Raw genomic sequence first — 15,337 nt, forward strand, 5'->3', positions numbered from 1 at the left:
TAAAAACCTCGCACAAATTATGACGTAGCTTCCAATATGTGCAAGCCATGTGTTTTTAACCAGCAATGTTTCACCTTTTATGCGCTGCTGTGGAATGTTATAATTTTACTTTTGGGTTAAAAGACTCGGGAAAATGGATCACAAGGACACAAGGTGCTGATCTTGTTTTTGGAAATGATGGAACAAAAGTCTGTTTGTTTTTAATCCAGATGGTAAAGTGTGATAACTAACTAACTAACTAGCTAACTAATTAAGTGTTTGTTTAATTTAAGAAACAAACTATCAAACTATTTGTTAAATTTAAGAAAGAAAGAAAGAAAGAAGAAACAAACTACCTAACTAACTGACTATTTGTTAAATTTAAGAAACAAACTAACGAACTATCTAACTCCCTCACGTGATTATACATCGGCTGCTCTAACCAATAAGAGGTATTGATATAAGTACCGACGTGGAGCTGCTTGGAGGCGCAGCAGAGCGAAGCAGGAAGTGCAGTGGAGTGAACGCTCTCGGGAACCGACTGCGCGCTCTTGGTCAGAAGTTGTGCTACACGCACGCAGATGTCAGCGGAGTTTCTCCATCTGTCAGTCCGGGAGCTGGAGGGAGTTTGATGGGGGACAGAGCCACGGGACACGGGAGCCATGATATTCTGACGACCCCCCCGTCAACCGACCTCCGGTGAACACTTCCCCCGCCACCGGGCCGCCGCCACCTTGGCCCCCGTTATACCTGTTAGCCGCTTTTCCTCTGACAACCACCGGGAACAACACCCACTCCGGGAGGACCCACCATGCTAACCTCGGCTAGCCGCTGCTACCACACCTCGCTATGTGGTCAGTGTTAGACTTTAAACCAGCAGCGTCAAGAGCGGGAGTCTCCTCATAACGAACACGTCACGACCATTTTTTTTATTTCTTTTAAAAAGCTGTTTTTAAAAGTTAGCGGCAGTTTAGTTTCCCTCCCTGCGGCGCTTGAGAGCGAGCGAGTCGGGTTTGAAAAATGGGACTACACCCGCTGGAGTTCAGCGAGTGCTACCTGGACAGCCCCAGCTTCAGGGACAAAATCAAGGTCCACGAGGCGGAGCTGGACAAAACCAACAGGTTCATCAAGGAGCTGTACAAGGATGGGAAGAACCTCATCAACGCAACGAAGCGTAAGTGTCCCTGCGAGGGGTGGGGGGGGGGGGGGTTCTAATGGGATTCGGGCTCTGAAGTCACTGCACTTGCCCTGGGAAACAAGTCTGGATGTTTTTTTTTCCCGACGTTGCAACATCTCGTTCCCGCAGTTTCCTACTGGTCGGTTTCCTCTGCTGAGATGAGTGAGAAGTAGAGCCTGAGGAAACTGTCATGCTTGTGTTGTGTTTTTTTTGTTTATGTAATCAGGAAAGGTCCCATTGAGATCCAGTAGCTCTTCTGGTCAAGATGCACAGCAAAGAAGTAACATTAAAAGTAAAAAAAAAAAAGCTGGGACATAAATATCAACACACACACTAGAACACAACAAAACACATTGAAATCACATGACATGTTGCAAATGTGATTACTGGGTTTCAAAGTCACTTATTTCACATCATTCCTCAAACAGAAAACAAACAGAAATACAAGGAAAAGAACTACAATAATACAGAGAAAGTCTCATTGGAAATTACATATATGTGAATATTACCAGGGATGCATGGATGACATATTTTAGCTGATAAATCCTTACTTAATGCCAGTATATAAATTACAATACATGGTGGAACATTTCAAATGAAAGCTGATTTCCAAAAATTCCGATGGAGGGTAATGATGACCCGATTTTAAGATATTCTCCTCATTTGAAATGCTTTTATGTGGACAGTTATTTTATTTTGAAACTCCCACAGGGAGTATGAATGTGTCCCTGCATTATTTCAATAATCCTGCTCACAATTTGCTCAAAGTCACACACGCCTCAGCCGGGTTAAAGCGATTAGATTGTTATCACTTTGAACTCTAGTCCTGTGGGCTGGGCTTGTTTTGTAAGGTGGCGCACACACACACACACACACACACACACACACACACACACACACACACACACACACACACACACACACACACACACACACACACTCACACACACACTCCCACTCACAATGCTTTCACTATGCCGTTATGCCCGTTGGAAAATCCCCCCGAGGAAGCCCCTAGAACTCATGCTAATAATATTCAGTCATCATGAAAACTCCACATCATTTCAGTCCTGTGTGGCTAGTGAGCGCTGTATAATTCCATATACAGTCGTATAGTGTGAATGTTGTGTTGTTGACATGCAGGCCTCAGGCGTGCTTGGTGCTCAGGATTGTCACTGGGCATGTTTTTCCTACTCTAAAACCTTAAGTCAGGATTAATTTATCACATGTCTGTTTCCATGCTGCTACTCAGTCACACATGTGCTGGTGTGTCTTTCATTTTTTTGCCTTCAGCACAACCTCAAGTCTTCAAGGCAGGGATTCAGCGAGGTGCAGTCGGAAACGTACTCGACTGGTTTGTGTTGAATGGCTGTTATCTGACATATTGAGAGCTGGGAAATGATATTCTCATTCATTATTGTGCCGCAACGATAAATCGAGGGAGAAGCGATTTAAACATTCTTCGGTTTCGGTTTCTAAAATAATCGTATCACCTACCCTTTCTGTTTCACTGATTATATGAGTTTTTTTTTTTTATAACAGTCGAGTAAAGTCCAGTAATCTGGAGATGAACTGACGATGATAATAATCGCTTGTTGCAGCCCTGATGTTGTGCTGTAATGATTTTGAATAAATCGCACAATTGAAGTTATTACATTTTTTTTGCTTTACTCATTAGTCTGATGCAATTTACAGCAGCAAAACTCATGTCAGTTTAAAAATATCTAAAGAAATTAAGATTATTTGTTGATTTAAAAAAAAAAAAAGGATTGATTTTCAGGTCTGCGTGTTTCATATTAAATTGTCAGGTTAAGCTTTTGGTTTCAGTCCCTTAAACAAACAGCAGATGTTTCATGATTTGGCTCAAAGTATTCACTTGACCCAGGGTCAGAAGGTCATGTAGGGATTTGACCCAGGATTCAACCTGTTCCCTGGACAAGAGACAAGCTAGCTGCATCGATTCAACTATGTTTATATATAATAAACAGCCGATTAAATTCTTTCAGGCCTTCTGCGCATTCAGTGTTGCTCTCAGCTGAAGTGAGTGGAACCATGCAAACCTGCTGCTGCCGCTGTCCTGCTTCACACTGTCACCTTGTTACACTACATTGTTGCACTGGGCTGTTATTTGCATACTTTTGGTCGTTAGTTTGAGCAGGTCTCGCCATTTTCCTCTGACGTCTCAACGGGGTCATTCTTCACCCACGAGCTGATTGGCCATGTTTCTTTATCGCACATCGTTGATAAAGCCGAGATCTACTAATGTGTGGGAAAATACCGTTGGGGGGGGGGGGGGGGGGGGGGGGGGGGGGGGGGGGCACTTATTTTTAAGTAAAAAGTGATTTCATGTGTTCAGTTTTACTTAAAAATCTCATAACCCATAGTTAAACAAATAGTCCTGATGCTATTTCAATGCTCATTACTTTGTTTTATTTAGAACTGAAATCATTAGATCAAGAGAAAAATTTAAATGAGCAATTTTAATAATCACATTTCAGTTCCTGTATTTTACAAGTACAAATAGAAAAGCATTGCTGGAATCGTCTGTGATTCCAGGCGTCATCATTGTACATTTTTGGGCTTATGGACAAAAAAACCCCAAAAATTTGAAGATGTCACTTTCAGCTCTGCAAAGTTGTGGAGGCTATTTTTTTATATTTCATTTTCAATTATGAAAACAATCACTTATTACTGGCCTATTATTATTTACCTGTAACTAAGGGAGTAACATATAATGAACATCTAGTCTGATAATCCCCATTTGATTTGTGCAATAGCCTCTCTCATGAGAATAGGACTAGGAATAGGGAACCTCCACGGAGAGTATTGCAAAATCCGTTGAAATGTCCGGCAATGACTGACACGTTTTCCTACTGACGTTAATGAAACGCCTATTTTGGTCAGCCTTTGCTGCAGCCCTCCACACACACGCCACCTTTGACGTGTGTGTTCCCTGTCCCTTACCGACCTCAAACGACATGTTTTTCATGTGGTCACAGTAATCAGGAGTTGCTCGCTCGGCCGCAGCAATATATCAAAATTATATTTACAATGGCCTGACTGTTAAAAATACTACATTGCTGTTTACAAAGGGAGTTTCCCTTTGTAAATTAATATTTAATTTAGGGCAAAGCTAATTTAGCCAAGGTGATCTGAGCAGCTGTCAACTCTATATCTGTGAATGATAAAACACACGTATATAGAGCTTTCCTATTGTGAGTTTAATTACAACTGAAAATGTTCTATTTTTAGTTGCAGAACTTTCAACCCGGTAATTTAATATAAAATTGAATGGCCTTATAGGGATTGAAATCTATTTGCAAATAATTGCCTTTCTTACAGAAAGATCATGTCACACAAAGTAGACCCTCAAACGTACAAGGGATATTCACCATCTTATAAAGATTGTCAGAATCCGTCTTGTTTACAAGTGAAAATATAAAGAATTCAAGAGTTTCATGATGAGGAGGGTTTACTCGAAGTTTGACCTCATGATGATCTCATGTGGTGTGAGGACAACTGTTGATCTCCAACTCCCGGTCCATCCTCTCAGCAACTCCCTCCACTCCTACGACTGGGAGGATGTCCCTCTACGGAAAGTCCTTGGTTCGGAGAGGAAACTTTTAAAAGCGGGGCCCTGGGCCAGAGAGCCATGACATGGAAGCGCTCACTAGAAGAGCAACGTGCAGATGTGCTTCTGTTTCAGAGGGCTTCCTCCACAGGAACTGTGTCCTGTCTGTACCCTCTCTACCACCCCTGTTGTCCCTAGCAAACGTAGTTATTTCTTGTTTGGAGTATGTGATGTAGTTATTGCCTGTCAGTCAGATTTTGGTTTATCCGTGATAATACCATGCATGGTCTGTTATTACTTCAGTCCCCGGAAAAAGTGAAATTTGCCAGAGATTTACTGGGGTCAATCGCAGTCACTTACACAGGTGGACTGTTTTGTATTGATTTTGTCTTCACTTTCAGTTGCACTTTGAGAACTCCGGCCATGTGAAGGTCTTTTTCTCATTGGCAGACAGGTTTAAGAGTAGTCTGGCACGGTGTGCTTTGGCTCACCGCTACTGCTCTCTGTAATCACATTACGGATTCTGCCAAAGAGCCACATCCACAATCTTTCATTAAAATCGCATTAGCGAAAGACGTGAAGTCATGTGGGAGGAACGCCTTTCTATGTCTCCCACCAGAAAGAACAAGGCCCTCTGTAAAAGTGATACTGGATTATTGCCTGATGGTAGTGCTGTTGGGGCTTTTTGGTGCAGGCAAAGATAGAGAACCATTCAAAACATTGCATTCTAACAAGTAATATACAGATTTCTTTCACTGTTGCTTCCCCCTACATATTTGTTTTGAGAAACCAGGAAGTCATGAATGAAGTAATGCTTTGTGGGCAGGGAGCAGAGCGGGGTGAGAAGTTGTGGGAGGGGATGGGTAGGCAGGCGGTGGCGAGGGCAAAGGTGGGAGCTGAGCGTGGAGCAGGGATCCAGACTGGAAAAGATGGCAGAGTGGAACAGGAAGGACTGTGGAAAGGCACGGCACGTAAACCCTGGCTGCTCTGCGAGGGGCCTGGACCAGGCAACTTCTGACCTAAGTGGCACATTTGATGAGACTGTAGAAATCATAACAAACAACACTCTGACAGCTGCCAATGAATACACTGTGGACATCTTCAGCAGCTGAACCTTGACACTTACATACCTTTTCTGGCTTGTTTTGGGGAAAACCTTTTTTTTGCAGCAGCTAGGACATGCAATGTGAAGTTTCCTGCCTTAAGGCCCACAGCATGTGAAAACAAGTTCAGGATTTTGATGTTTAAAATATGATATGTAACAATTCTTTAATTAAATGGCTAAAAACAACACCTATAGGTCTATAGACCTATTGTTTTGTTTCAAAGACCCCTAGTGGCTAAAGCTGATTTGTAAGTTTAATCATGGTAGGTACTAACTTTTAAGTATGCAAAGAGCAACTTCACACCCAGATGTGTTTTGCCAGAAGCACTAGTGAGATGCCTGTAGGTACAGGCTCATTGTTTGGCCATCATTGGTCCTGTGTGTGTCTCAAAACAAACCGAACTTACAGTGGTACGAAGGGTGGGCGATAAAAATGTGTGGGCTCTGCACCAAGTTTATAAGCCTGGCTCTCTGATCCATGGTTCGTGCCTTGAGATTTGTAAACCGTGTCCAAATGTGATGGTTTGCTGTTGTTATTAAATCAAACACCTGTTGGTTGCTTGGAGAATTGCTCAGACAAAAGCCCTTTGAAACCTCGCAACTTTTCTCCTACTCTTTCACATTTTATACTTTCAACAAATAAAAGATAAAAAAGTAATTCTTCAGATGTGTCTGTAAGTAGTATAATCCTTATTCACTGTCCTAATTATGACCTACACAGTATACACAACTTTATTGCTGCCATGATCTGTGGTGCTGCCCAGTTGCCAGTGCCCTGCTATTCTGTAACCTCCCATCTGTCATCTTTGTTTTTCTTCGATCTTTGTTTTCCTTCCCACCTCTTCTGAACAGGGGCACTCGTGTTTGTGCCGCACAGTTCTGCGTTTTCCTTTGCTGGCCTGTTAGATCAGATACTGTAGATGTGAGGTGAGGATTGTATGACTCATACTCAGAATCCAGTGGACTGGGGTCTCTGGCTTTCTGCAGAGAAACTAGCCAAGTTTGACAGTTCCCAGGTTTGCTTTGAAATGCCTTTCTTTAAAAGGCAAAAAGCAGGAGAAGCCTTCGCCTTGGACCCATATGTGCCCTGCTGGTGTGTGTGTGGTTTTTCTAGTTTGTGACAGTTCTTTCCTCTTGGACATCAGCTATCATTTCAATCTGCTATGCAGACCTCTCATCCGACACTTTTGTTTATTGCTCGACTGATTGTATCCATTTGATCTATACTGCTTAAACTTCAATTGACATAGCACAGGAACACAAATGCTGCCGCTGTGTTTTTCCTTCCTCTGAATGTTGTCTGACATTGATTAACGCTGGAGCTTCGTGTAACTGGATAACATTCATTCTTTATGTTTTATGTAATGAAGTCCACACAGCTTGGACCCATATATTCTCATATTAGCTGTCCACCCTGCAGTGAGTTGAACATGCACACAAGCTTTGTAATCAGATTGGGGATGGGTGTGATTTGTGCACCAGGCTCACATGTGGCTCTAATAAAGAGACTGCAAATCTATCTCTTGACATCACTGTTCATGGAGTACACATTAGTGTTCACAGTGACCAGGGTCTTTGCACAATAAAGAATGTGTTTAACATACTACTAGTAAAATACTCCACACCCATATATTTCCCCCCAAAATAACATCTCCAAGGAATGTAAAGAAGAATATTCATATGGAGAAAAAAAAAAAGGACACAGATTTTTGTCACAATAGCATCAGCTCGTCCGTATCTTTTACAATACAATGACATTAGATGCTGACCCGAGCTTATGTCAGACACACTACACTATGGTGTGTTGAGGCTCTGTTAAGGTGTGTCAAGGTTCAGTGTTGTGTTGTCAAAACATGTTTTTTTTTTTTTACTATCCGGTGGGGAGCTGAACTTTCCACTCTACATCCATGTTTATTTAGTTTTAATGCGAGTCCAGCAGTTGACCAACAAAGACTCCATGAGGGTTATTGATTACCCAACAGGCATAGAGGAGTCAGGATTAGGCTGTAACCTGTCTTTTCGGTGCTTGACTAAATATTACAAAACTACTGTAACACTAGTATTACTAATAACAAAAATAGATTATGACACAAACTCACAATGGAGCTTCATTCTTATGTGCAGGTGGGGAAAAAGGTAAAATTATGTAAATGTGTTGCTAACAAAGCCAAACAAAAGCAGGGAGTAGCGGATATGAAGAATAGAGTGAATAGTGTGAATGAAAAAAGTACAACCTGTAAAACTGCTTCTCTATAAAAGGGTTCAAAATGGGATTTGAAAATAACGCCAGGCATCTTACCCACATTCCTCTGGCAGATTGTTCAAAGCGTAGAGGCTCTTCAGATAATGGCTCAATAGTTCACTGATTATGAAACTGTATTTTCGTTTGAAAGGCCTAACACTGGTTTTAAGGAGGTTTCGATGCTGGACCGGACTGGATTCTATTCTAACTGTCTGTGTAGCTTAGGTTTCCTCTAGATTTACAGTCACTGCACAGAAACTCGCTATGTTAAGTATACAAGTGTTTGCGACCAAAATAATGGCCCGACAGGCTTACATTTGCCATATCTTTTATTTTTGGAAATATAACCTGTAGCCCGCGCTCACACAGTTCATCAGGTTGTGTTGACACCAGTTAGAAGTCACCTCAGTGTGTGACAGAAACATTTTGGCCAAAACGCCAGAGGATTTGACACTTTAATGCTGTTGTTTGTTCTCGCTTGTTAATGTTGCTTGTGCAGTGGCGTATTCGGTGTCTAAAGAAAAGACAAACATAGAACCTCTCTCTAGTCGTTGATTAATGGGCTAAAGTTTGGCCTCCGCAGTGTCTTCATGAACCAAGAAATTCATGTGTAATATGCTAGAGACGACTTTTTATGTTTTTACGTACATGTCTTGTGTTGTTTAACAATTACCTCATCCACAAGTAAAATACCATTTCCTCCAGCTGCTATTTAAAGACCTTCTCAAAGAACAAACAATTATAAATACTGCAATACTTAAGCTGCCCCATTGTCTGGTGTGAATCCCTTCGCTTCCTGTAGTTCAGTAACTCAGACAAATTGGCCAAAGGAGTCGATGGCAGGTGTTTTTGTTTGAGCCATATTTTCTTTGTTCGCCTTGGCATTGTAGCGATGTAAGATTGAGCTGAAGAGCAACCAAGCAGTGGAGTTCAAACTGTTTGAAATAAACAGTTGAGGCAGAAGGTTATACTCATGCAGGCTCAGGCAGACGTTGTCCAACCCGTCTCACGTGTTTAGTTTTTTTTACCCCTGCTGATTTAATCCATAGTAAGTGTACACATGCACACAAGCTGCTCAGAGAACATAGAGGTGCGTACACAGCAGCATAACCATGAGTAGACCATCACAGTAAAAATAACTGATGTTAAAAGGTGAAAGTGTTGGATTGTTTTTCAGATATTTTGTTATAATCTGTGCAAGAAGAGTGTGCTGTATTAAGTTTAGGTAATTGCAAAGCATTTCGAACATCAGCCTCTTTCATTGAGAGAATATTTGGAGACTTCTGCTGAGTCATCAATAGCAAAAACCTATTTTAGAGGTCATGGATACTGTAGCCTTGAGGACTGAGAAGCATATCACGTTACTGCAACATCTTTAAATCATGTTAGTGATCTTTGCCGCATATCTCCCCTCTTTCTCCCACAGTCTTTCTTCTTAGGATGCAGCCATTATTAATGCTATAAACCATGCTTGTATTTCACACTGTGAAAAAAAAGCTGCTCTTCCTTGAAGCTAGTCGTCTTGCAGCAGCTTCAGATGCTCAGTGCAGGCCTCTGCTCAGTGCAGGCCTCTGCTCAGTAGCGTAGCTCAGTTGATAGTTTCCTATAGAGTCGCAGCTATCTGCCCGAGCTGATGACACTGCTCCTCAGTACACTGCTTATAGCGGCAGTCTATAAATAACCACGCTGCTGCATTCTGTAATGTTTCCCTAAGGGACGGTCATGGGTCAGAGATCCGACCTTAGGGAATCTCCTCACTGTTTGGAAAGAGATTATGTTTGCTGTGTTTTCTATCTGATGTGCAGGGGGTGTAGCAAAATTAGATATTGCACTGGCAATATGAATGAATTTGTGTTACAAGATAAATGACAGTAGCCTTTTATTTATGTAAAAGCCTAAGCATATTTTAAACAAATTGTTTGTATAGCCAATATTCACAAATCACAGTTTGTCTCAAAGGGCTTAACAAGGTGCTCTGTTCTTAACCCTCAACAAGAGCAAGGAAAAACTACCAAAAAAATCCCTCTCCCAGGACGGACAGAAGTGCAATAGATCATCCTTTAAAAATAAAGAAATAATGGTTCACTTATGTGACCTTACGATCAACCTTTCTTTCTGTTCCTCTTCAGTATTTGAATTATGCATTTGTTTGCATTATACTGTCTATTTTCTCTCTCCTTGTTTAAGCCATGCAATTAAATTAAGTTTGCTCTCTTTTTTTACTCCCCTCTAAATTGGGACCTGCCCACTTGGTAGACAGGGGTTTGATGTGCAACAGGATGTAGCAGGCTGCAGACAAACAGGATGTTAACAACGTGGTTAAGTGTGTGCGATGCGGTAGAGCTAGTTTTTAGGACAGCCATATGGTGTTGATTTTTAACAAATCGATCCTTTGGACAGTTGTAACAAAAGTTGAATTGTATAGAAGTCTCAAAGTTTTTTCTTGTTATTCTTCCTCCTTTTGAATTCAGTGTTTTAAATCATTGTGTATTTTAATATGTTGTTTCAGAGCTTGGGATGGCACAGAGAAAGTTTGCCCAGTGCCTGGGAGAGTTTCAGTTTGAGTACATCGGAGATGCAAAGACAGACGATGAGAAATGTATTGGTAAGTGTGGTTTTTGCCTCCCTGCATGATGGAAACTAACCACTAGTTTTGTTACCACTAAACAGACATGCACCATAGCTGTTTGTTTATGGTTCTTTCTCCACCAGCAAATTACAACCAGTTTTTGGTTTGCACCCATGGCGTGTGTGTGAGAGAGTTAGAAAGTGATTTAATTTATTCCTTTTTTTTTTCCCCAGATGAGTCTTTGCAAGAGTTCTCCATGTTCCTTAAGAACCTAGAAGACCAAAGAGAGCTGATGGTGAGAACAACCAGTCAGAACCTGCTTGAAAGTCAAGGAAAATACCTGAGTGTGTGTGTGTGTGTGTGTCTGTGTTTGTGTCTGTGTGTCTGTGTGTCTGTCTTTGTGTCTGTCTGTGTGTGTGGTGTATTGTGCTCAAATTGTTTAACTTTACTATGCTTGTACGCTTGCTTTTTTCTAACCTCCTTACTTCCAGCCCATACCTATTACTGCCCATATTTGGTACTTGCATCTATTAATGTCTGACTCCGTCATCCACCCGGGATCCAGGCAGACACTCGTAATATAATTTTCTCCACCGTACATTACATTACAGTACAGCCACAGCTTCCAGTGTATTAGTGTTGATAGTGTCTGAGTCCGTTGCTCCCCTTGTACCTGTCTAAGGGTCACTGTCACAGCAACTGCCTGGGAGTGGCCACAGAGAGGACAGGAGTGCATAGCTACGTTATTACACCCAAGCTTTAAATACCTAGACAGATTGCATAAGCTACTGCCTACTACATCAGCTCATTCAGCCACACACCTAGCTCCTGTTGTTAAAGTTGCTCATCTATAAACCACAAACCTCGCAAGCAGAATGTGACTATAAAGGAAGTAACAATCTATTTAAAGGAAAGTGATTGCATCTTAAAAACTGCTACCCCAAGTGTTAAAGTGCCACACTTTGTAATAAAGTGGGAGAGTAGAGATCGAGCACAGTCTCGTCCTCAGAAGTATATCTGATACATTTCTCTTGTGTGTGTGTGTGTGTGTGTGTGTGTGTGTGTGTGTGTGTGTGTGTGTGTGTGTGTGTGTGTGTGTGTGTGTGTGTGTGTGTGTGTGTGTGTGTGTGTTTCTTTCTTTCTTTCTTTCTTTCTTTCTTTCTTTCTTTCTTTCTTTCTTTCTTTCTTTCTTTCTTTCTTTCTTTCTTTCTTTCTTTCTTTCTTTCTTATAAACAGCAGTTGCCATGTAATATCTGTCTGTAGTGTCTGAGGTTAGGGAGTGGACACCAGTGGATGACTGTTTTAGTGCTAGACTCAGACCATAATATTAAACATGCTGCTCAGCATACTGGGATGACATCACAGTGCAAAGTAAGGAGAAGCAGGGTGGGCGTGCAGGTTCAGACATGTCCTGCACTCAGCGTTGCAGCAACACAGCAGGATTGGATTGACTTGACTTTACTATTAATATGTTATTGAAACAATAAGATACAGTAAGTTAAATCGTTGTGTAATTTTGTATTTAAACACTTCATCAGTCAAAAGGCAGCAGCTCCAGAGGTAAAGAAACTGGATGTTGCTGCTGCCCTTCAATGGAAACAATAAATGCTTAAGTCAGGAAATGTTGTGTCATGAAATATTAATGGGATTTGTCACTGAGTTGAGCGATTATTATATTATATGTTAATGGCTTCTGTTTCTGCCTAGATGAGAAACATCACAGAAACGTTAATGAAACCCATGGAGAAGTTTAGGAAAGACCATCTCGGTGTAGTAAGGGTAATGTATGATGGTTTATTTCCTCTACCCAATAGCATTTAGCTGATCTGGTTTAATTTAATGGTTGTAAAAAATTACACATTTTACAGATAGCTGCTAATAGAAAATGAGTTGTTCTAAGTTCTGAGGCTAGACTACTTCTTATCAAATATGTTTTTGTTCTTGTGTGCCTCTGCTTCACTCCACTTCACTCTCTCAAGGCGGAAAGAAAGAAGTACGAGAAAGAGACAGAGAAATACTACAGCTCTCTGGAGAAGCTTCTGAACATGTCGGCGAGGAAGAAAGAGCCACAGCTACAAGAGGTATTTATCCTCGTCTGAACTCTTGACAGATATGTACAGCTGTGACAGCAGAAATGATAGGAACAGATATTTTTGTTTAGTATGAGAATCCCTGTTCTGGGTTTTCTCTTCTGTGCCACGGGGAAGAGCCTCACTGCAAAGCCTCTTGGACCATGTGAGTTTCCACTGACGTGCCTTGCAGCAACAGTTTTCCTGGCGTGTTTGAAAAGGAAATGTGTGCTCACTTGTACTGTACTACCAAGGTCAGCCCTGACTGCGGTCGTTTGTAGAATAAACCACGCTGCAGTACGATGACATGAACATTTCAAGTGTGTTTCGGTCTTTTTGCCTCACATGTTCCATGTGGCCATGTAAGGCTTACACATAGGTTGTATACACCAAGCAGAAAGGGCACTTGAAAGTGTTGACATTATGAATGCAGTACTGCTCAGTGTGTTCTCTGTGACTCTAGTGACACAAGGGTCTGTGGTACCAACACAGATTACTGTCAGACTTTAATAAATGTGCTGCAGGGTTTGTTCACAGCAACAAGAGTCATGAACTTCATCAGCACTGCATCGCTTGTTGTTTCAACTCAATGAAAAGTAGCATCTATCTATCTCTATTATCCATCCTTCCATCTATATTTGTTCGTACAGATGATACAGCCACCTGAGACAAACTTCTCATTTGGATCCATTTACTGTAAATTAACTTGGTTTCAGTATCATAATTTCTTTTTTTATTCACCTACCGCAGTATGTGGTCTGTAAGAATTTAATGCTATACCCGGAAAAACCTCTGGCCTCCCAAATTGCACTGTATCATAAAGAGCAAGATGGTTATTTATTTGCTTCCATGCATCTGTGTGTCACTATAATCATCATGCTGTCTGCTCTCCACCTCTCCAGGCAGACATCCAGGTGGATGGCATGAGGCAGCACTTTCAGGAGGAGTCACTGGACTATGTGTGCAAACTGCAGGAGATCCAGGAGAGAAAGAAGTTTGAGTGTGTGGAGCCGGTGAGTGACTGGCCTCCAGGGTATGTCAGCGGGGATGGGGCTGTATATAAGAAGAGTTTTAGTTTCTTTTTTAGTGGAAAGTGACGAAGCCAAGTGTTCTGTAACGAGTTTCTCTTTCGCCTGCTGACTCTTATAAATAATGATAAGATTTCTTATCTGTTTCTTCTTTTGTGATTTCTCTTAGATGCTGGCCTTCTTTCAGACAGTCTTCACTTTTTATCACCAGGGCTTTGAGCTTGCCAACGACTTTGACCATTATAAAAGGGCCCTGCAGATCAATATTCAGAATGTAAGCAATACTTAAGTTTTATTATTATATTTAAAATTGGGATAATGAAAACTCTAACCCTGACCACAAACACTTGTAATTGTGTGCTCTTGTTCTTCCCTTAGAACAGAAATGTTTTATAATTGTTTCCAGAAGGAAATCCAAAATAATTTGACCACTAAGTGGCAGAAAAGCCCCTACGTTAACTCCTTGTCAGACTTGTTATCCGATCATTTCATAGTCCAACATTTACTTTTCTTGAATTGTCTGCCCACATACAACAAAACTAAAGCTCTGCTTTATGTCCTGTTTGCTTCATCTATTTGTAATTTCATCGCTCCGCCTATGTAGTACCCCCTATTCTGTAATGCCATTGCAGTATTAGCCCTGTTTCAGTCTTAATTTTAGAATTCAACTAAGCATCCGGCTGATTTCACGTAGATACTGCAGTGTTTTCAAGAGGAAGCTCATCAGTTTTGATTGGCAGTGGCCTCTTTTTAGAAGGGTCATCCTACCCAATGATTGAGGATCAGGAAGTGACTTCCTGGAATGTGTGTTTACTTTCTTTTCTCCTCCCAGACAAGGAATCGATTTGAGGGTACACGGTCAGAGGTGAATGACCTAATGAAGAAGATCAGGGAGGCACCCCAAGAATACAGACAGACCACCCCGATCAGCTGTGAAGGCTACCTCTATGTACAGGAAAAACGTAAGACCTTCTGGTTTAAATGTGTTGTACTATAGGTTTAAATATACCTCCATTCATAACACACAGTCAATGCAAGAAATACATAAAAACATCTGTTAATATAAAAGCCTACTCTATAAGACAGAGAACAACTTTCACAGTTTTCCTTTAGCTGCTGTAGAAATGTGTGAATTGACATGTTATTTCCACATACATAAATGAGTTCAGAATCTCATCAGTGACGTTATGTAATTTGTTGTAATAGCAGGAAAGTTTGGACAGACGAGTTATCTTCAATTCCTTTCCGTATCTCCACATTTTGCTCTTTCACAACATTGTCTGTCAGTATATTTCCTGGATAAGCACGAGTAATTGTTCTAACCCTGATACAGTGGATGCCCGTGTCACATCTGTGTCTTGTTGTTTTAGGGCCACCTCCCTTTGGTTCAAGTTGGGTCAAACGCTACTGCACATTCGTCAAAGAGCAGAAGATCCTGCACATGGTGACCTTCGACCAGAGATCTGGTGGGAAGATTGTGAGTAGTCATAGAACACAGTGCATTTTCCACACGATTTTATATAGTTTTTGATTACATTCAATATGCAGTCTTTCTTTTTTTCATTTTGACATGCTACTTTTAATGATTTTTAATCAC

At 41.2% G+C, this 15,337-nt stretch overlaps 1 protein-coding gene across 1 annotated transcript in view; it reads left to right on the top strand.

Moving 5' to 3' along the window:
* Positions 1–526: 526 nt before the first annotated feature.
* arhgap10 (Rho GTPase activating protein 10) overlaps positions 527–15,337 on the top strand; it is a 41,273-nt gene continuing 26,462 nt past the window's right edge. The window contains exons 1-9 of the mRNA XM_034601830.1: positions 527–1,153; positions 10,584–10,679; positions 10,877–10,938; positions 12,351–12,422; positions 12,623–12,724; positions 13,615–13,725; positions 13,910–14,014; positions 14,573–14,702; positions 15,111–15,217. Coding sequence (XP_034457721.1) covers positions 1,000–1,153; positions 10,584–10,679; positions 10,877–10,938; positions 12,351–12,422; positions 12,623–12,724; positions 13,615–13,725; positions 13,910–14,014; positions 14,573–14,702; positions 15,111–15,217 — 939 coding nt within the window. The 5' untranslated portion in view covers positions 527–999. The remainder of the gene's footprint in view (positions 1,154–10,583; positions 10,680–10,876; positions 10,939–12,350; positions 12,423–12,622; positions 12,725–13,614; positions 13,726–13,909; positions 14,015–14,572; positions 14,703–15,110; positions 15,218–15,337) is intronic.

The sequence above is a fragment of the Hippoglossus hippoglossus genome, chromosome 1 (assembly GCF_009819705.1).
Source record: "Hippoglossus hippoglossus isolate fHipHip1 chromosome 1, fHipHip1.pri, whole genome shotgun sequence".
In the NCBI taxonomy this organism is placed as follows: Eukaryota; Metazoa; Chordata; class Actinopteri; order Pleuronectiformes; family Pleuronectidae; genus Hippoglossus; species Hippoglossus hippoglossus.